The sequence below is a fragment of the Triturus cristatus genome, chromosome 9, assembly GCF_964204655.1.
Source record: "Triturus cristatus chromosome 9, aTriCri1.1, whole genome shotgun sequence".
In the NCBI taxonomy this organism is placed as follows: domain Eukaryota; kingdom Metazoa; phylum Chordata; class Amphibia; order Caudata; family Salamandridae; genus Triturus; species Triturus cristatus.
Window position 1 is genome coordinate 390,487,096 of NC_140592.1, and position 23,208 is coordinate 390,510,303.

General features: G+C 41.3%; 1 protein-coding gene across 2 annotated transcripts in view; it reads right to left on the minus strand.

Moving 5' to 3' along the window:
- Positions 1-3,948: 3,948 nt before the first annotated feature.
- LOC146798014 (thymus-specific serine protease-like) overlaps positions 3,949-23,208 on the minus strand; it is a 151,039-nt gene continuing 131,779 nt past the window's right edge. For both annotated transcript variants that reach the window (XR_014968588.1, XM_085625246.1), the window contains one exon: positions 3,949-7,046. Coding sequence is in view for 1 of the 2 variants with exons in the window: in XM_085625246.1 (XP_085481372.1) it covers positions 6,984-7,046 (63 nt within the window). In the remaining variant the exon portion in view is untranslated. The remainder of the gene's footprint in view (positions 7,047-23,208) is intronic.

Consider the following 23,208-nt stretch of genomic DNA (forward strand, 5'->3'; position numbering starts at 1 on the left):
TTGCTGCGCAGACCCATCCTCCTCTGCCGGCACACCCACAATTGGCAACATTACTAGCGCTTGTTCTCTATCTCATTGGATTCTTACCCCCTTGATTCCTTCTCCCATTCTCTTTCTCTAGACTCTCTCTCATCTTCACGTTTCCTCTTTCTGTCTCTCACGCAATCTTTCGTTGTCACCCCTCAATCTCTCAACATCTGTGTGTTCCGCTCTCTCTCTTCCTGTATCTTTCGCTCTCAACTCTCTCGCACACACCATAATTATCTTTCTTTTTCCTGTAATCCTCGCTTCCTCTCCTGGGTCCTTTCTGTGCCTCTCTGTCTATTAATCTTTCTCCCTTCCGTTGTCGCCCACATTGTCTCTTCACCTCTCCCTGTCTCTCCCGCACCGCTCTCATTAACCTACTCACTCTTGTCTTGATTGCTCTCCCACCCTAAACAGTCCCCTTCCACTCACTCCCTCGCTTTCCTGCCCTCACCCCCTCCTTACCTCTCGATGTCGTGTGTTCGAGAAAGACCAGAGGAACATTAAAAGAATTCTATAATAATCTGTAAAAATCAAAAATAACTAGAAAAGTGAAACGCGAACAAACTCAAAAGTAAAAATTAAAAAAACATACATGCGGTTTACTTGTTTTCATCTTCGAAGTCTTAGCCGTTAATTGTGATTTTATATTTGGGGGCCCGCCGTTTCACTCGCAGTAAGAAATTGTCCACCCAAACCTCAATGCTGCCCTTTTCCCACATATTAAAGCCAGGGTTTGATATTACTTATTCCAGCGGTGATAGCTTCGAGGACAGCCTAAGACATACGGAGCGGTTCTGACACGGGCTATGGAGCCGCCCTCACCTGATCAGCGGGCAGCGTGTAGGGCTGCCCACGTCCGGTTTTCTATTGGCACCGACGGTAGTTTAACGCCTTGGAAGGTACAAAAATAAGCAAAATAACCGAAAGCAGGTATTTTCCCCATTGCCTGTACATACTTGAAACAGCAAACATGAGTAGAAAGCACTTTTTTGTATGTGTTCGAGGGAGCCGCTAACGGTCCCGGGCTAATAATTAAAGAAAACAGAGACAGTAAAGTGATGCTATTAATTAATATATACGATTTAGTTTAAAGTCACATTTAGTATCATGCCCGGGCCTTTCACAGACTCTTAACACAACAACACCTGACTGGTATGTTTCCTTTGGGAAGGTGGCAACCCTGGCAGTGTGGTACGTTTCAGGTGCAAGAGAGAGGTCTGAGTTTTCTGACGTTAACAATGGAACTCATTTAAATAACTTCAAGAGGTGTGGCCTTGAGGTTAAGTGCGGATTTCTGCAGCAGGCACCATAGCCCACTGAGCTACAAGCATTTGCAATGCAATAGGTCTTGCACTTACGCAAGTTTCAGCTATTGACATTGCAAATAACAATGCCTTTTATTTTTGTTTTCGTTTTTAAAACATAAATAAAAGGCATTGTCATTAACAATGCCAACAGTTTAAACTCACGTAAATGTGAGACCTATTGCATTGCAAATGCTTGTTTGCACTGTGACCTGTTCTCCTGCTTCTTTACTGGCCTTCTTGCCCGACACCCATCTTGACCCACCACTTGCTTTTGTGTAGTCTTGCTGAGTTTGTGTCCTCTTTTGCCCTTAAGGTAGAAAAACTGGTTGTATACTAGGACATCTTAATATCTTGTTTAACTCCTTGGTAGACCGAAAGCTTGTTCTCTAATCTGCTTACTTAACTCCATGGGGTCTCAGACCACTTGCTGTTGCCCCTTTTCCTCGTGCAAGCCATACTTTTGACTAAATTTTCACCTCAGGCACTTTTCATTCTATTGAAGACCTCCCTCTAACCAACCCCCATCTTTTGCCTGGTGGCACCACTGTTCAATTCATTTTCTATCTGGCTACCTTCTCGTCCCATAGCTTCCAAATTCCAAACAACAGCTATTCCAGTCCCGTTCACAAGCTTAGTCCAAAATCTCCATAACTCACTGGATTAAAATCTCAAAAGACTCCCCACTTTTCTCTCTTGAATCCATGTGTATCAACTCTCTCTCTGTGTCTTGCCAAGTGGACTCAACTCTGCATTCAAACTTACGCTTTCTTGCTAGTCTTCTCAGAAGCAACACCTTATTCCTCCTACCTCTCCCCCATTTGCCTCGTTGTTTTTTATTGACCTAATCACAACCAAATCCAAATAGAAAGCATGGAAGCATCCTCCAGCTCTCCAGTCAGATCTAACAATATACTTGCCCTAAAGGTCTATAGGAAACAGATCAGGCTAGCACATGCTACATATCAACCTTCTAGGATCACCAATGTCATTAGTTGCTCTAGAACCATTTTGAAAGTGGTCATCTTTGAGTGAGCACACATACACAACTGTTTCGGAAGATGCTTAATATCTACTGTACCTTTGACAGTCCTTCTTATTCTTTCCCCACATGTACATCCTTTTTATTTTTTACCCTTTTCGACCTGTACTCAGTTTGTCTTTCTCTTTTTAGAAGACACCACCTCTCAGCTTTGTACTTACATCTGGCTCACTTTCTGACCCCTGTCTTAATCAGATCTTCAGTGAAGGGTCAGAGATTAATGCACCTATAATTACCATCAAGTAACGCACCCACCTTGCTTGCTACCGTTTTACTGTGCTGGAAAGTAGCTACCATGAGCCCTCCTCTAGTGGTAAAACAGCCCCTGATCCTGAAATTCTCAGCCAATACAGATCAATTTCCGTGTTTCCATTCCCCTCTCAACTTTTGGAACAAGAAATTAAATAAAAACATATCAGACTCCACTAAACCCACTATTCTGTTGGGTCATTGCTATTTAGGCTATTGCCCCTTCGCAACACTGAGATTGTTCTCTTGTTAGTTTCAAATAACCTTGGGTATATTATAGATCACAATGGTCATGCTGCTGTGATCTTTTTTCACCCAAGCCCAGCGTTTGACTCTTACTTATTTCTTATCTACAGACTCTATTCCCTTGGTATTATGGAATCAGTACTGGAAATCCTACTTTCTTTGCAAAATAATTCAGTCAGTCACACTACCTTCCCCCCCCCTCCCCCCCAAATTTGATACTAGAATTTGCTTGCAATATAGTATTGATTTGCATCTTGCCTTTGGTCAGGGAACGGATCTCTTTTCAGACAAACAAGACAGAGTTTTCTCTGATATCTGGCATTGGCTTTTCTCTGCTGAAGTGAACTCTACTTTGAGAAACATTGCACACCAACTTCAAAGCTTTGAGACCAGAACCTTGTTTAAGAGCTTGAGGAGTATAACTAAAGATTGAGCCTAGTAAATTCCATTCACCACTTTCATTCTATGGTTCGCCTAAGTGGGAAGAGTAGGTATATACTTCTGGCCTATAGCGCTCTGTGGCACAGAACTCAAGCTGCAGTTCACAGAGCAGGCCCAACAAGGGCAAAGCATTTCTAGACTTGCTTGTTTTCCCAACACAGGGGAAGTGGTCTAGTGATTCGTCAGAAAAGGGTCTTTTAAAGCTGGGCTAAAACCTGATTTGCATATGGTTGGTTCTTTCATATGATGGGACAGTGAAAAATAATGTATGGGAATGTGCTCAGAGCACTTCCAAGTGGCTGAGATAATTTCACACATTTAGTTAAAATTAGAAAACTGTGCTGTACAATGAATCATATGCCTGTTTAAAAATCTTCCTTGAGACCTCTTCAATCACTCCTTTAGGTTAGGAATTGCTTGCAGCATTTGCTCATTTGTTACAGTAAGAGGCAGGTTTTAAAATATTTCACATAAATGATTATACTTTCCAGTCCTGTCTTGCAACTTGGAGCAAGCACCACCACAACAACAGAGCCAGGTTGACCTAGACCTTGTATTAAATGAAGTTATCTTCCCCACAAAAGTGGAAGCCTTTCATGAAATAGTTGAAGCACTTTAATTAGGCACGATATACAGTAGTTATCACAAAAATATCGCTTTATTAAAGGGAAATGTAGAAATCTTCACACAAAGCAATTTACAAAGAGACAATCCAGGTACTGTGAAAAAAAATGTACAACCAGGAGTAAAGACATTCACGTTGACTTCTGCAGCGAACACAGCCGTCGTGGTTAGAGGTGCGTGTTGATTCATAATTCAAAACTTTGCAAGCCGCAGCACACATTATAGTGCAAACTAGTAACAAGTAAGAAAACAGTTAAAAGGAGAGTTTCATTTATCAAATATAAAAAGCCAGAGAAAAAACCTTAACAGATAATGGACTTTTTAGGAGAGCAACAAAAGATGAAAGATGAATTTTGTTCATGTTGTAGAGCGAGAAATGTGAACGAACACACATCCCATCACTCACCCTCCAGTAGCCCTTTATTTTGGGCTTCAACTCTAAAATATCAAGGCTCAAGCACTGTTATGAGAACTCAACATAAAAGGCAACAGGAGAGGGAGTGACAATCAGTGATAACATTTTTAAGCTCAATTAGGCTCATCTCTCTACATAAGAAAAGTTTCAGGGATAATACAAGCAGCCAATCATATATCATTCCGCTGCTATATCATAATGTAGGTGATACGTCTTCTTCAATTTACCATACACCCTGTAATGTGTCATATCTCGGGCATCATATTCTGTTTGGGGCAGTGTACGCAAAGCAGGTTAAGGGATCAGTAGAATACTATTTTGATATTTTTTTTACTCCCTAGGTTGAAAGCATTTTTTTAACACAATATTACAATTTGCCGAGCCAGAAGTCATCTGGTTAGAACTGATAAAACTTACCTAAATGCACATTTTGCAAACTGGATTCTAATGTAGAAGTAAATTTCTTTAGATAACATCAACCAAAATCATCCAGTTCAGAATGTTGTTAGTATTGGCACATAAGAAATTTCAGTGCAGGTTAATTGACCAGAACTGCAAATGGTGGATCCAATTGGAACCTAGTATTCAATAATAGATGTCTGGTTTCAGAGAAGACAACATAGCAGATTACATCTTAACCTAACTGAACATTTGGGAATTAACCAATGTTCAACTTTTCTATTTCCTAGCTTTACTCCGGCTAACTGGGTCTTGCCAGCATTTACAACATCTTAAAACTTAAGATAAATGACTAATTTCAGTAGGTTTCTATGTATTTCACTTGATTCACAGTGATCAGTGCTATTAATTTTCGATTAGGCCGTCCTGCCATGTGTCATAATTTAGAGAAGACCCTCATGCAGGAGTTGACAACACTGGTCAGTTTTAGAACCGGTATGACAAGAGCATTGATATGGAATAAATAAGCATGTACTTTAACATGTATTAGTAAAACACGGTAAATACTAGGCATGAAAAGAAACATATGAAGCCAAAGAAAAGGAGACATGTGTTAGGATTGCATTTGAAACGATTGTCAGTACAGAAGACGTGCAATTGTTAAATGTATTGCAGTTAAATGTTCTTGCCAATAGAAAACCACACTGAATAATTCCTTAACTGGACAAAATTAGCAAATTGGGAACAATATGAATGAAAACTTGAGTAACACCATTAGTTCTAGTATTGAATAAGAAAAATTGCTGGCAACCTATCAAATCACTTTTGTCTATGTTCTGAGTGAAAAAAATGAAAATTGTAATTGGAATAAAAATACACCAATTGGTTGAATACAGAAGAACTGACAATCACAAAAGAAGTATCAAATTGTTTTAGTTTATGCAAGCACCGCGTTTCATCAGTGAAGGCATTCATTTAACATCGTCATTTTTATTTTTAATTTTACAATAAGAATCAAAGCTTGTTTACCCAGCCTATCATTTAAAAGCAATAAAACCAACTTCGGGATACTTTTAATTTTTTTCCCCTTGCATGAATGATGAATAAACAATAATCTCAAGCATCACTTGTTGACATTGTGCCACAGGGGTTTGTAAAGTGTGTCCAAGTAGGTTCCAATTAATATTTTTGAGAACCTGATCTTTTATTGTTGCATTAATATATTAATTACATGGTGTTCCAATATGCAAACAGAGGTTTTGCTTTAACTGGAGAAGTGCAAAATTCACATGCAATATACATAGAACCTTTGAGTGGTTTTACAAGAAACGTGTATAAGCGACCACTAGCTTTGAAGATTTTAATACATACTTTTTGAAATAGTTAATTTTTATGCATCATTTAAAAATTTTGTTCAGACTTTTCGGGAATTTGAGAACTCTAGGTCCGAATATTCACAAAATCTATAATCGAAGGGGGCAGACATCAAGAGAATTTATTTTGGAATAAAATGTAATGTAGGCCTAATGTGACATGCTCTCCCTTAATAAATTGTATATTGCAGACTGGGCTTCACGTTAGCTGCATTTTTAAAAGGAATACTTCCTCAGTGTGGAACAAAAAACATTGAAGGTTTTGTGTACTTAGACTAGGTTAACAAAAAGAGTACAATGTATGGTTGCCACCTGTTGCTTTGCTGCATCCTTGATCATAAAAATAACTAGTTTTCCTCTCTGATTTAGTGCACGTTCTAAATAACATGCAAGAACAATTACCATGTTTTAAATCATGATCTAAGTGATCTTATATTAAAAAGACTCCTAAAAATAATGATTTGCCCCAATGTAGAGCTGGAGCATTAAGGGTCTCATTACGAACTTGTCGGTACCTGCAACCTGTCCAACTTTAAGGGGAGATCTCTAAATACAAAGTGCAAACCACCAGCTGATTTCCTGCGTCAAAGGAATAGTACTGTAGAGGAAATTCCACTAGTGGGTTTGACTATGTATTTGTAGTTTCCTTCAAAAACTGAAGACTTTTCTGTTCCGTAAAGTTCTATATCAGGCCCTGTATTTTTTGACTTAAGATTTCTTTAGGACAAACTTTCCACAGAAAATTCATTTGAGATCTTTCACATTTGCTGCAAAGTATCCACTGGCGTGAAGTCACATATAGGGCAAACATATCCTTCCCGAGTTGGTAATGTCAGTTTAGTCCACAATTCGACTTCAGAGTTCTAGTTGTCCACATGGTTTAACATGGCTGCCTTCAACCATTCTGCAACCTGAAGAGCAATCTCCTGCAAGAGAAGGACATCATGGTTATGATCCTAGGTCACACAGAACATTCTCTTCATAGTATGAGAAACTGTAAGTAACACAATTTGGGCACACTCAGTCTTTCACCTGGCAAGCAGCAGTGCCATCCTCTTAAGAAAAAGCTTTTCCAAAACCAGGCTTTTACAACCAGCTTCTTTATGTCTACTTTCAGAATTTGTTAATATATTTTTAACTGGACATGTATGTTCTGAGTGTCGGGAAGAATCTTCCACTGTGCATCAGAGTATACTCACTGCCTGGAACAATTAAAGACAACTAAAAACCCATCTCTCTACGCTACTTATGTGAACTTTCATTGACTGGCTCCCATTCTGCCTCTTTTGAGCAGCATTCTCTCATCTGTCGTCGCTTCAGTCCAGTGCCTGACAACACAATGTATTATTTGTTTACCCCACTTCCACCCCAACTTCCCCACTGACCTACATAAAAATTCTGTAACACAGATGGTTCTCAGGTCTTCAGAAACATGAAATGACATTCACTCACTACAATGGGACCTCCATTACGGATAACTGTGTCCTTAGACATGTTGACCCTCAAACCTGTGTATAGTAGGGCAATAACCCACTAGGAAACTACATATGTGGCTTCATTACGCTCCAGGAGATATGCCAACTAAATTGAAGAAAGCAAATGAACACCACAAAATTACTTCTGTCTCGATGGTATTTGCCTACAGGAGCAATATCTTATCTCCTGGAGGTAGGTCTTGCAAAAAAAAATTGCCAATACGAAAAAAAACCTTAAGAGACGCTATGTCAAGTTTGAGGTGTGTGCATTATCTTGCTTCAAATCAGTGCTTATAATTACAATTTGCCTTTATATAGGACAGAATACTCCAATGGTACCATTTCTAAGTGCTGCAAATAACAGGTTTCACTATTGCTCAAATTATTAGCACTCATTTTATTGACCACGGAAGGATAGAAAGCTGTCCCTGTTGGATTCAAATCCTTGGGCCAAGGATCTTTCTCAAACACACCTTTTGCAAACTAAGGTGTTGGTAGTGTGATGATCTGCACATCCAACAGAAGACGGTGCAAACTAGGGTAGTATTGATCGGATTCTATCTGAACTCCTCGTCTTAAAACCTTGTATCTTCAATTTATACCATTGATACAATTCTACATGGGTTATATCTTCCTCAATTCTGCTAACATAGCTGTAAAGCTTATATCAAAAGTCATTAACATGAATATAATCACATCACAAGACACTGTAAAGAAAGCTAGATAAAAACACTAAGAAGCAGCACAACATGCTATAAAATAAAATCCTACAACCCCATGGCCTGATTTGCAAAGTCAAAGTATTTATTTTATTTCGAGCTCCTGGGTAAGTATAAGGTACGTTTTGTCACTATGTCTAATCAAAGTGCCAGAGCTCATTATTTTTCTACATATAATTAAACTAAATTACCTCATAAATGTCAGACACCAGCATACTGTGCTTGTTTATTTCCTCTATAGAAAAGCAAAATGATAGGAGTATATGTAAATAACAATTATGCACTTATTTTGTCTATATAAATCCCAAAACTAGACAGGCTTTGTGAGGGGAAAACGATTTTCTATGGCACATTAAAAAATCTACACCCAGTTATATGATGAAAAGGATACCACACAATAAAGTTTGAGATGAGTAGTGTTTACTGCCAGATGTACATTTATAGAAGAGTGAACGTCAGATTTATCAAAATATGGATGAGAACTTACTACTTTCTCACCCTGACATGTACATAAATCTATGTGCTGCTTCAGGAAGCAAATATGGAACCTCTTCCACATAAAGACATGCAGTTTCTTGTAGAAGGACACTTCTCCTGCTCTAATCTATCCTTGCATTCAGAATGAAGATCGAGATGACAGTATTCATGGTATTTATGAACCAGTTCACTGCTCAGCAAATGACCGCAGAGGTATGGGAACTTTCAAGATAATGAAAACATAAGATCGAATCTTCATTGGATGTGCCCTGTTCAATGTAACACAAACACATTTAAATTTGTGTTTCAACTTGATTAGCACTTTCAGCAAGATAAGATTTAGCAGAAAGGTCTACACATTTTCTGACTAATCTATCAAAAGGCTTTTACCTAGGAAATAAACTTTGGGATCTCCTTGATATGACCACTCAGCATAATGTGCTCCTTATTTTTGTGGTCAACAAAATCAAGATTGTCTTCCATCAATGAAAATGTCTCTGAGCACTTTGTTGTTCAGAATGAACTTGTGCTTTTTCAAGAAGTGTCTACTTAGCTGGTCTGCTTGGGTAGTTGAATTATCATGGAGTTCTCAAGTTAGAAGTCCTACCAAATTATTTGAATCTAATTTGGAAGTGCCATGGATTGTTTCCTTCCATGTCTGTTAAGATAATACATTGTTATTGCATAAATTATATCAGGGAGACTGACATTGAGTGTAGAAAGAACAGACTGATAAAATGCACAGGCAGATAAATAGATAGAATGCTCTTAGTTACAGCATAGGTTTGTAGTACCATCACTACAGGGTTAAACATTTTCCTTGCACTGTGAGTTGTTCCAGGTGAGGACCCCAACCTTGTTATGAGGCAACCAGCTATTTCAGAGGAAGAGATTCCAAGGAGGGAACTCCCCTCCACTGATATTCCTCTGTCATCACTGAGGGACCACTGCTCTGTTGCATAAATAGACTTAATCTGTCCTCTGAGTCATTAGCTGTTGGGCACCACTGATCTTCCAAGCCAGTGCTGTACGTGCCAACATGGGGTCTGGCATGTGGAACAAAAGCACATCGCTACGGCGTGGAATCTAGAAGGGAGGAATCCTGTCTGGCTGTTTTACAGTTGATGTGGAGCCCCAAGTTGTGTTTAGAGGTGGATGGCTTCCATAAATTTTACATTACATTAAACCAAAAGTGTGTTTTTATTAGATCGTCTTACAAGCCAATGAATATAATCTGACACATGACAAATGACCACCTCTCCCATATCCTTAGAAAGGGCATTTGGTGTCGACCCCAAGCTGAAGTTCAGAGCTCTATATTGGCAGTGCTGCTTGTTGATTTGAGGAGAATAACTTCCTACATTTTTTGATGGGTTGGATTAAGTCTAGAGCATGTCGCGCCAACTCTTGATCTCTTGTGACCCATTTGTTTGCTGTACTGAGAATTAAAATAGGCCAGTAATGACTGGTTACCAAGCTGGAAGATGTTGTATATGTTTTCTTCCACTACTGTGATGAGCCATTACCTTATAGGTGATAGGGACTTTTCAGGCGCTTCTGAAGGCTCCTAGTCTTTTCTACCAATGCCTGTTAGTGTTTTTTGAGGACGGCAGGCTTCTGGTGTTTCTGCTACATGGTTTATGAGCTCACCATTGGGAGAATGCGCTACAGAACACCCTCAATTGCCTCAAACCCCTTCCTATTCTCCAATTGATTACAGAGGGGTAGCTTCCATTTTTGTTTTCTGGATCATTTAATACTCGTAAGATAAAAATGGTGTGTTGTGGCAAGTCTATGTAACAACAAAGCTGAAATGGCCCAGATTGGTGTGGAGAAACAGGAGCACAAACTAATCTGTTTAAGCAAAAAAAGCTGTTGAAATGCAGAAAATATGGGCACAATTCCCCATTCACCATTCGGAGAATAAACCTTATGACGGAAGACCTGTTATGGGCTGTGTTATCATGGGCTAGAGGTAAAAATTGTGTACAAACCTATTGCTGGTATTTCTCTCTCCCGATTACTCTGCACAATAGTGTGGCAGAGGGAGAGTGCATTGGTGGAAGGTGGGCAGGAGCAGGCTAGGGGTCACGAGGTAGCTGAAATGACTCCATGTTTCTGTGGAGACCCAAAAATATAATCCCATCTGCGAAGGCTCAAATACAGCACAGATGTATGCATTATGGACTCCAGCCCAAGCAGAGAACACTGCAACATTTTAAAATGAAACGTGGTGATCTGGGACTGTTCACTGGAGACACTATCATGTTCTCCAGAGAGGTGTGGGGTTCCTCTGTATGGAAACTTTCTCAGGTATCGATCCTGCCCCTCTCCTTTCTCTCTGACCTGCCCTTTATCTTCTCTCCCTCGGCTGAACAAGCTTTACAGAATTTATATCCAAGAAAGATACCATAAAGAGGGACCCAGGCAGGGCCATGAGGGAACTACAATAGCCATACATTGGTGTGGGAATCCAAAAGCACAATAGTTTTGAAGAGGCAAAAGACATGCTAGTCTGCATGCAACACATTAGTAGAGCCAGGCCAGGATCAATCATCGATTTCACACATAAAAAAACATGGGTGTCTGAGACCGCTCATCAATGGCACTGAACTGTCACTGCCTCTGGTAAGGCTGCGGGGACTTTCTGATGGTATCTACCTCGGTGAATCTCTGATGGTGCAAGTAGTTCTTGGGCTTATAGTCCGCACATTTCCTCATGGTTCTTCTGCGGATCAGCCCCTTGAGGCATTCTCTATACTCACTTCAGGCACTGGATCTCAGTTCTTGTTCTCTTGGTCATTGTCCTGCTCTGCTCCTTCCTCTGGCCAGTTCAACTTCCCCTTCTTCCAAGCCAAGGTGCTGCGACAGGTAATCTTCCAGGCTGGGGCTTATTCCCAGCTCACATGGCAGATAAATGATAATAGGGACCGGTCCCTGGTATAGCTTTGCTTTGTTCTTGTGCAGGCAGGGTATCACTGTTTACCAGACCCATTTGCGTCATTCGCTCAAGAAGGGCTGTATTTATAGAGGGACAGTGGACTGGCTGGGTAACGTGCTTCAAGTTAACTAAATTTTCAGGTACAGAGCACATATATTTTGTGACGGAGTATGAAGCCAACTGGCAGCACAACCTGCATCTTGTTCCGGCCCACCTGGTTCCGGATCCTCTATGGGTCTCCTAGGCTTGCGCATGCAGAACGCACTCTACAACACACACTTTAGGGAAACGACAAACTGGGTATGTGAAGCTGTCTGAGTTTACAATGGGAGAGTCAGTAACCAAATCAAATCAAATTTTAAGCACAGACATCCACCCTACCTGTGGAGCAGGTAAACCAGCCTGAAGTCATACATGATCAATCTAGCCACCCTAAAGTATAGGTGGGGTTCAATTTGGGAGTACTCTCAATCATTAGAGTATAATCACTAGTGTCAAATGTCAAGGGAATTAAAGGAGCAATTTCAACAGGCTTGTAGATTGTATACTCCAATGGGAAAAAACAAAGCATATAGGAAAACATTCATTAAGGTACAAAAGGAGAATGACGTCTTTTTGCAGCAAAAGTAGGTTTTCTAGCCTTATGGCAAGTTTTGTGACCCATTTTAATGTGCCCACAAACACATTTGTGCAGTAAGATTTTATTTTACTGCAAAATATTCCACTCTTTCTGCTCTGAATTTACCACTGAGCCGTGCTGTATGCAGAAGTTTTTTTTTGTAATCCTTTTTATTACGTTTTTGAGTTCAGACGGAGTATACAGAAATGTCATCAATAGCGATTATTTATCCATTAGTTACATTGTGTTGCCTGTGTGTAATGCAATTAGGTAGTCTGAGTGTTTGGAAGTGTTGGGTCCAGCTCTTGTAACACATGCGCTCAAGCGTGCCTTGGAGCGATAGTATTGTGATTGGTTTGTGAGACTCGCTGGTGCATCTCTGCTGCTGGTTTGGATTGTCTTCGAGTGTTATGTTCAACAAACCAACTGAGGATGTAACTTGGGAGGTAGAACTAGGAATGGGTTTTAGGGCTTGTGACTGCGCGTTGTTTTCCGCGACTTGGTTGCCACCAGGTCTTGCTTTCTTACCATGGCGCTTGCAAGTGTTGTGATGGGGGAGGGGGGGGAGGGTAATGGTAGCGGGCTCCCTGCAGGCGGTTGTGTGTATGGTTCGAGGTGTTGTGGGGTATGACGTTGTCAGGGTGGCCGCCGGGGATTCCGTAGGTGTCGTGTGTGACTGTTTAAAGCTGTGGGGGAGCATTGCCCATTCCATGGATATGTGACTGTTTAAAGCTGTGGGGGAGCATTGCCCATTCCATGGATATAGGGTGGGGTCGCATTCCTTGTGCCTCCTCTAACCTTATCACCTCTTCTTCGGCCACGCCCCATTTGATGACTGCCCCCCTCCATGCTTCTATCGAATGACCTGTGGGTAAGCGCCAATGTAATGTGATGCCATGTTTTGCTAGGAGTAGGGTTAACACTGCAAATCTCGTTTCTAATTTCTATCTTTTTCTGTCATTTGAATATGCCTAGGGCGCAAGCCTCCCATGAGTCGTGGCCTGCCAGGCCGGTGGTTGTTTGCATCATGGAGTGTATTGTTGACCAGTATGTTTAGAATGCGCGGTATGTCCAGAGTCCAGAGCATATGCATGAATGTAAGTAAGTAATTTATTATGCATAATTAATTAAAATCATTGCATATGGTAATCATACAAAAAAAGCACAATTTCTTTGTAATAAAACTTCTATACATTTAAATTAAAAAAAAAAAAAAAAACTTTTCTAAAAATCAGAGAATGTTATACAAATATGAAAAAAAGAAAAGTTAATATTCTTAAAACGTGTAAGTAAGAGAAATTTACAGATCATCCAAAGACTAATCACTGTTTCATTAAACCGATAGCAAATCTAATTGGATATTTAATCTTTTCTCTGTAATATCCTAAAATTTTGTAAGGCGACAGTTTAATTGAGTTACAGTTGGATTAAAACATAGAAGTATTGCTTGTCTGCAAGTCCTCACACCATGCTGTATAAAAAACGGTTTTAATAAGGATACCCTTATGTCTTTCAGCTTTTCACATATACAGATGTGGGTAATGTTCTCTTCACCTAGTCCACATAATCTACATTCACTGTTATGTCCGGTTCGTTTCCATGGCGGTTATAATGCTTTTATAGGTCCAACCCCCAATCTTAACTTCAGGAATTTTTGTTTTATATGTATCCTTATTCCTAAATTTAGATAGGATTGAGGGTTGCTATTCTTATAATTGCTTATAACTGTCCATCCATGAGTACGTTTTGACAATATTTCCTTATCTAGTGCGAGGGAGATACTCTGTTGTTTTTGTCACCAATTTTTTAAAAACATTGTGGGATACTGAAGTGTTCCACAAATTCTCTAAGCCCAGTTTCTCAATTGCATCTATAAAGTATTTATTAAATAGGGATTTGTTATTCCGGGTTAGTTCTATCCATAAACGGTCATTTAAAGTGCCTTTTTCTGCTAGTCTGATTTTGTGCCATGTTTTTACGTAGGCTCCCATTCGCTCCACTGTTTGGTTTTGTACACCAAATTCCAGTCGAAGTTGGGCTGGAGAGACATATCTTGGAAGCTGGAATATCACACGATATGCTGTTGTTATAATATTGTTTAACGATAAAGCGTCTCTCCCTCTCATTTGTTCACTCCCGTATGAGATTGTAGGCTGAAATTTGGCTCTCAAAATTTTTAAGAAAGGTTCCAGGCAGAGATCTGGTAGTTGATTTTTCAGTGGTTTGAGTGCCAGGCAGGATGTCATACCTTTTTTCTTTAGGGACTCCAGCTGTGGTTTAAACGAGTTGTTGTGGTCCAGGAGGATCCCCAGATATTTGTAAGTGGTGGCTTGTTGTATTCTATGCCCATCCAAGTACCATTTTGGCGAGGATTTTTTATGGTAATTCACTACCATAATTTTGGTTTTTGAATTATTTATGTTTAAGATATTTCTTTTTGAAAATCTGTTAGTTGTATCCAAAAGGCGTTGTAAGCCAATAGGGGTGCGGCTAATTAAAACTAGGTCATCGGCATAAAGCAGGTTTGTCAAGGTTTTTCCTCCTAATGATGGGCTATGAGATGAACATTTATCCAGTTCTTCTGGTAGATCAGCCATGAAGAGATTAAATAATATTGGTGAAAGGACGCAGCCTTGTTTGAGGCCCTTGCTTGTTGGAATTTTTCTTGATAATCGCAAACCTTCTCCCAGTTTTATCCTAATCCATGTGTCTGTATATAGGTGTCTGAGTTGTTTCAGAAGTAGCGAAGATATCCCCCATTGTGCCAGTTTATACCAAAGCATATCTCGGTCCACATGATCAAATGCTGCTGCCTAATCTATGAAACAGAGGTATAGTGCATGTTTTTTCTCTCTTGCAGCGTCCATAAGTATGGACAGGGCCAGGATGTTGGTTGTTGTTCCTTGCCCTTTTTGGAAACCGGTCTGTGTTATGGGAATGATGTTAGTTTCGGCTGTCCATCTTGTAAGTTCTTCCAGTAGGATCCCTGCATAATATTTGGCCTCTATATCTATTAGGGCAATTAACCGATAATTGTTTGGATTGTCACGTCCACCTTGTATGTATATCAGGCTTACAATTGAGCCTCTCCATGAGTCTGGTAGTATCATGTGTGTTAGGGCATATCTGTAGACTGGCTCCAGGACTTTACTCCAGAAAATGGGATCTTGCTTAAATAGCATTGGAGGAATTCCATTAGGCCCCGGTGCTCCTGCTCTCCTGCCTTTTGCAATTAGTTTCCTGATAAGTTGTATTTCTCTATCTGGGTTCTCTTCTAATAAGCTCATTAGGTTTGGTTCAATCAACTGGTCTTTGTTCTTTGATGGCAAGAAAGATATTTTTTGTCTTGCCTCGCTTGTCGCTATTTTACTACTCTCTGGAGCTGAATTGAGGGCAGAGACTGTTGTTGATGCACCTATTATCTGGGTGTCCACAATTGGTTCCGAATCATTAAAGTGATTATGTAAATAAGTATACCATCTTGCTTCGGTGAAATTAGAGCTTATCCCATGATGTCCTGGTCTCAACAACATTGACACCTTTTCCCAAAATTTAGCACAGTTTTTTTGCTTTGCTTCATAATACAATAATGACCAGGCTTTATGGTTTTTCTCTTGTTTAGCTCTCCATATTTTATGTTTTAATATTTTCCTTGTTTGTCGCAAGGTATTATGCAATTGCCAATTAAATGGGTATTTACGTACCAATTTCAATGTTTGATTTCAAATACAGGTCAGTCTCTTAATCTCCGGGCATTTCACTATTTTGTTGGAATTGTGCGAGGTAGATTTTGCCTCCTTATTTGGTTTGCTCGGAAATGTCTCACTGAGAGTTTTGGTGAAATTAGTCCAGCGTTCTAAGGAGTTGCAGCCCTTTTTGTCCATTTGTGCATAGAGTTGCTTTGCGGTTGCAGCTATTGTCTCTATGTTTTCCGAGTTGCATCTTATTTGCTTAAGATTGATAGTATTAGTTTGGAATATTTCTGTGGCAGCTGAAAATATCTCTGCTGGATTTGCTCTCAGGGTTAGTTCTTGAGGAAAATGGTCACTAAGGTCAATGTTACCAATTTCAAAAGCTGTTATCTTATTAAAAAAATCTAGGCTCACGAAGGTGTAATCCAAATGGGTTGAGGTTTTAGTCGTGTGGAAAGTTGCCGCCGGAGGTTGGTCCTCGCTAAAGCGGCCATTCAGAGCCCTCAGATTACGATGTTCTAATTCCTGTAGAAGTTTTTTTGCACCATTAGACATTTTAATTTTAGGTCCAGGGATCTGAGTTGGTATTTCCCAGGCGTCTGATATCTCTTGTATGAAATCTGAGGTTTGACCCGGTTCTATAAGATGCATATTAAAATCTCCTGCAAGTATAATATGGTCCGATTTTTCCTCTTCCATCAACCTGTCTAATTCGGCTGGTAATTCCATAATCGCTTTTTTCTTCCCTTTTGGGTGTAAATAGATGTTTATTATTATTACTGTCTGTGTTTGTTTATCTATTTTCAGCTTTATTTTTATGGCTTGCACGCTGTTTGGAGGAGATATTTTAATGGTTATTGGTATAGTTTCTCCAATAGTTGTTACAGAAGTTAATATCGATAAGCCTCCTGAGCTACGGCCTAGATTTGAGGTCTTAGTAGCTAGAGTCGACAGTGATGCAAATCCTTTCAAACTGAATGAGTTGTCTTTCCATGTCTCTTCCAAGAGTATTATGTCGAATTTTTCTATATAGCTCAAAAATTCATGCTCTGACATTTTAGCCGCTAAACCATTGATGTTCCATGTGCATATTTTTATCCCTCTTTGTTTAGATTGAGGTGAGTGAATAATTACCCGGTCAGGTCATTTATTGGCCTCTAATGTAATCGCACGATGGTTTCCTTGCCAATTTTTGTTAATTAAGAGGTGTGATTGGGTTAGTTGAGGAGCATCGTTCGCTATTGTAGTTAACAAGTTCGCTTCTCTATTGGCTCCGGGGCTTCTACTTTTAGCGCCTCTTAATACTGAATTGATTGTTTTATCTGGGTTAGTTAATTTTTTTGTTAGAAAAGGAGTCGGATATGGTGGTATTATAACAAGCTCCAGTTCTATTCCCCAGTTTTTGAAGCAATCCTTTTCTTGGTAAATTCTTCTAGAAATCTCAGAGTTTTGCCATGTCGCTCTAGTAGGTTCTGATTTTAGGTTATTTTTTTTGTAAAAATTCGATTGATCGTAAGTCAGAGGACATGATGTTTTCTAATTTTTTATTAGAGTGTAAAAGTTGTAAGATGTTCTGTCCATTTAGTATATCCGTAGGCCCTCTCGATTCATATAGCGGGTGAAATATAATGATGTTTGATTCTGTTGTATTTTCCTGTTGGTAATTATCATGGAGTCGACTATCAGTCGTATGGCTAATGTTTACCAGTGAGTTCAAAGCTGACCTTATCGTTTCTGGGTCATTAGACCCTGCTTGTTGTTTGGTTACCCAAGGGTTCATTTCGATTTTACTTCTGTGGATCATAGCATTAAATTCGTAAGGGATAAGTTGGATGTTTGAGCTCTGGGTTATATCCTCCTTATGGAGGGGCGGTCTTTCTTGGGGGCTAGTATCTTGATTATGTTTAGTTTCTTCGAACCTTTCTTTTAGATTTTGAATGATTGGTGAGGGATCTTGCTTCTCTAATACCACTATGGGTTTGCCTGAACTGCTTTCCTTCCGTATTACTGTTTGTGGTTGTTTATTCTCATTTGACATCAAGACATGTGGAGGGATATTTTGAGGTGTTAGCCGTTGGTCACTTTTGGAATTAGTAAAAGGATGGCGTCCTCTACTTATCTGTTTGTTTTTTCTTCCTTTCCTTTTGGTTTTGCGGACGTTTTTTTCTCCAAAAGTAGTATTTTCCTCGGCATCTACTTTCCTGCTTTCCTCTTGGAATTCGTTTTGTTTTTGCGGAGAGTTATCATCTGTAATAATTTCCGTTTTATCTGTTGATAGGAATGCTTTTTTATCCGTAGTACCTACGGTTTTTGTTTGTGTTTGATCAATGAGAACTTTTTTTATGTCGAGTAATAAGTCGCCTAATATACATTGTAATATAGATAATTTGTCAATTATTGGTGCGCATGTGCATTCTTGGTTGACTTGTTGTATTGCGTAAGTACCTTCCTGGCCCTTCTTTATCAAATCATTCAGGCCAGCTAATTTCTTATCTATCCCCGCTGTTGAATCAGCAAGCGCCTGTAAAATAGTCAGCTGAAGGTCCATTTTGTGTGACTGGTACTGCAATGCTGCTGTTGAGTATTGCATTGTGCTTAGCATTGCCTCCCAAATTATTTTATTGTTTAAATATGTTTCGTCTTCCAGAAATTTTTAATCTAATATTGTATCTGGTATTGTATCTTGATTATATGAAGCGACCATTTCTTCCCATTCTTGCGTGGCTAGAAAGGACATATCGCTTTTATCTGATTTGTCCACAAGTGTGATCTGGTGGGTGCTATCTGGATGGAAATTTTTTGATGATGTTAGTTCCGTCTGGTCTGGTGACAGTTGATTCAAATCTGTACCTATACCCCTATTTTGTTCTAATTTAAGTCGTGATCCCTTTGTTTCCATGTCTTTCATTTCTCCTTCCTTTGAATTTTTATCTTTTACTGTTTTCTCGTTTAGATGTTTTACCTCGAGCTCCCCGAGGTCCCCAGTTATTGTTTCTTCCTGTGTATTCATGTTAACAAGTAGTTTTTTATTTGCCATAGTTGAAATATCTGCTACCAGACCCTGTAAAATTTGTGGCCTCTGTGTATTTTTATCGATGTTGTCATGCTCTTCGCTTAGTGGTTGATGGATAAGTCCACTAAAATCGTCAATGGGTCCCGGAGTAGACAGTATTGACAGTTGGTTTTTATGTCCCAGATTTATGTTACTTACTGTTTCGAAATGATTGTTGTATAGTGTGGTAGCATTGTTTGTTTGAGGTCCTTTCGCGCAAGCGATCTCCATTAAATTTGTTGGTTCATCATTATTTGTTTGAAGAATCGACCTAGCTGGTTCATTGTCCCTGATATCCATTTTCACGTTAAATCCTTGCTGAACTGGTATAGATTGTTGTTGCATTTCTGGGTTACTTTGAGGTATCTAATTAAAACAATTTGATTCCAGAGGCAAAAGAGGGGTTTGCAAGCCTTCTAACAGACTTGTTTTTGAAAAGATTGCTGTTGTTGGATCTTTCAAAAAAGAAAATTTTGTGTATATCTTAGGCTGGTAAATACAAGGGTTATTTCCATTGTTTCCGTTAGTTGTATTTTTTGGCGTGCCAATAGTGACAATTGGATTAATTGGTGGAGGTTTATTTATTTCCCATGTAGGAGCTATAGATGGAGCGGTGAGTTGGGACTTCCTTTTTTCAAAATTTGAGTTTGTTATGGTAGAATCCTTATCTTTATTGTTATCACTCCCTTTTGTCTCCGTTGTGTCCAGTTTTACGCGCTTTAACTTTAAAAAGTCCGCGTAGGATTCATTAAGATTCGGCTCCTGGGAAGGGCCGTTATTTTCATTCTCCGCTTTCCTTTTCTCAGCTTTGAGTTGGACTTTTGACTTTGTCTTTACTGTCGTTTTCCTTACCCTCCCTGATCGCATAGTTGCAATTTAATAATGATGTTAATGTATAAACTGCAGTTTTTAATCTCTGCTCAGGAACCTGTTGTGGAACCTATTGAGGGCTTGTGAGGCTTGTAATACTTGTGAGGCTTGGTTACTTGGTTGCTCCTTGTTATCTTGTATCCCTCCCTTGAGATTTATTCCTAGTACCAGGAGAAATGATTCGTTAGATTCGTTAGATTCCTCCGATACAGTTTTAAACTTTTTGCAATTGATTTTAAAACTTCTCGGGAAAACAATTCCAGTAAATCCCCTAAAGCCCGGCCCGTGCAACACTCCAACCCCTCCTCACCTGTCACCTGTCGGGTGCAATGGCGTGCTCAACCCTGAGTCCGAGTCTTGGGAAGGGGAGCAAGGAAGCAAGGAAGAGGTTAGGGCAAGGGTAAAGGCAGGGGCAAGGCTGGGGCTGTGGTTGGGGTTGAAGCTGGCGCAGAGGTAGATGGAGATAGATGAAGACTCCCGGCAGACTCCCGGCTCAGGCTCCGGCTCCGGGCACCACCGCTGATTTTCCCTGCCTCTTTCTGCTTCCCTGATGGAGCTCCCAGGTAGCAGGTAGCAGGAGCACAGTAATCTGCAATACTAGGGGAGCGGGAGCTTCAACAGCTTCTACCGCGCCTGTCCTTGCTCTCCGTGCTTCGTACTCTGTGGTCTGTTTACTCTGTATTCTACGCACTTACTGTGCTCCGTGAGCTCTCCCGCCTGTGTAGTCGCGTCGCTACGGCTCCAGCGGCCTGCGACCGCGATCACAAGTCTACGTCCTCTACCGGGGCAGAAGATGGTCCAAACGGAGAAAACTCCAGGGGGAATCTGCTCACGGTTCGTGGCGGTTCGTGGCGGTTCGTGGAGGCTCTGACCAGCAGCTCAGCGGCACTCACTCTCTATCGCTCTCTGCTCCACAGCGACGCCACAGGATTACTGAATGAAATGTGGTGCTGGGCAGGTGGCATCGTAGACATTCAAATGGTGTTTCAGGGTGAAATCACTTGAGCCACGCTGGAGCAAGATACGCACAGTGTAGTAAGTTAAACTGGATATTTTTGAAACTTTGGTTTCACAATGCTTTCTTATGGTGCTCTAGGGCAGTGAGCCATTCTTTGTCGTGTAATATGCAACCAAATTATTTTTCCCATTTTGATCAAAGCAGCGTGAGCGTTGTGGCCGTGAGTTCTATGATGGATCTGTAGATCCATGTAATGAGGAGGAGCCCTGTGCCCATGTTCAGCATCGCGTGCAGTGCGGGGTGTCTCTTTGGCTCTCCGTCTGCCAGGCTCCAGGTTTTCCTGCAGTCAGAGATGAGTTGACTATGGAGGAGGAACTGACTGGCGGGGAGCCCGCTTCCCTCCGTCAGACTCTCAAAGGAGGCCAGTTGTCCCTCCGTGAACAGGGATTCCACCTCTGTGAGTGCATATTCAGTCCAGACATGCATGCCTTTGGATGTATAATGGTTGCACCCCTTGGGCAGACCCGCCAGCGGCAGTAGCGGGGAGTAGAGTGGTGCATCTCGGGATAGGAGGTGGAGTCTTAGAATGCAGAATCTTGCTACTGTCACATGGATGGGTTTGATTCGATCTGGTACCCGGGAGAAGAATTCGGTGTATCGCAGGGATCGTCAGTGGCCCTGATTGTATATTCGTCTCCTCCAGATGTCGGCCGGCTGTCAAACGTAACAGCCATTGCAGCTGTGCTGTGAGAAAGTAGGCTTCAAAGGATGGGGTGCCTAGCCCGCCCTAGTCCCTTGGGAGTTGCAATGTCGCTAGAGCTACTATTCGGCTTCCACTCCCCCAGATCAGTGCTACAAGCAGGGAGTTTAGCTCTCAAAAGAAGGCCTGTGGAGGGATTACCGGGAAATTGGTGAAGTAGCAGAGGAGGCGGGGTACCACCACCATCTTTGATAAGGCCACCTTGCCTATGGGAGCCAAGGGTAGCATACGCCAGAAGTCAACCTGGGTTTTAATGCCTCTCAGGGCTCTGTAGTGGTTGCCCTGGAGGAGATCCTTTGGGGTGTGGTAGAGCCCGATTCCTAGATATCCCAGGCGTTTCTGTTCCATGCCAGCCTGACCACTCCAGTGTTTATTTCCTGTAGGGGAGCCTCCGGGTGTAGGGGTTGTATGGCAGACTTTGCCCAGTTTACCCTCATTCCCGCTGCCCTCCCAAAGTCTTCCAGCGTGGCTCAGAGTGGAGAGAGATCCATGGTGATGACCCTGATGTAGATTAGGAGGTCATCCTCATATAATGACACACTGTGGGTGCAGCCCTCTATTGGAATGCCCCAGTGTTCACCTCCCTCTCTAAGCCTGATTGCCAGGGGCTACATTGAGAGCGAGAATAATAGGGGGGGGGTTATGGGCACCCCTGCTATGTCCCGCAGGTTACCTGGAGTGGGGGTGAGCTATGTCAGATGATGCGGACCAGAGTTGTAAGGCTGGTGTACAGTAGTTTGATGTGTGCCATAAGATTGGGACAGAATCCACCGCCGAAGGACAGAAAACAGGTATTGCCATGCCAAGGTGTCGAAGGCCTTCTTAAGATCCAGTATGAGGCACGCAGCACATGGGAATCGGGCCTGCACCCCATCCTGGACATGGAAGAGCCAGCGGGTGTTCTGCGGAGTGTTTCTCCCGGGCACGAATCCGCACTGGTCGGGGTGTACAAGGTTGAGAAGTGCCCCCGTGAGCCAGTCTGCTAGGATTTTGCCTAATATTTTGCAGTCGGCTGTGAGCAGGGTGATAGGCCTGTATGACCTGAGCAGGGGGGTCTCAGTCTGGTTTAAGGAAGGTCACCAGTGTGGACTCGTGCATGGACTTTGGAAGTGCCCCAGTCTCAAAGGCTGCCTTGAAGACTAAGTCTAATTTCCGGGCTAGTTGCAAAGAGAATGAGCTGTAGTATTCTATTGGGAAGCCGTCGTGGCCAGGTGATTTGTTTGTGGCTTGGTGGTGAATCGCTCTTTTAATTTCTGTTGGTGTGATCTGCTCGTCCAGTGAGGTCCTGTTGGAGTCGGTCAATCGAGTCATGATGATGGGATGTAAGATTCTGTACATGTATTCCTCCCTGTCTGGCTTCGGCTCTCTATACAATTCTGTATAATATTCGTGGAAGGTTTGCATGATCTCCGCTTGTGTATAAGTGATTGCCCCTGCTGCGTTTATGATACTAGTGATGGGTTGTGTATCTTGGTTCTGTCGGACCAGCCAGGTTAGCAGGATCCTGGCCCTGTCCCCCTCTCTG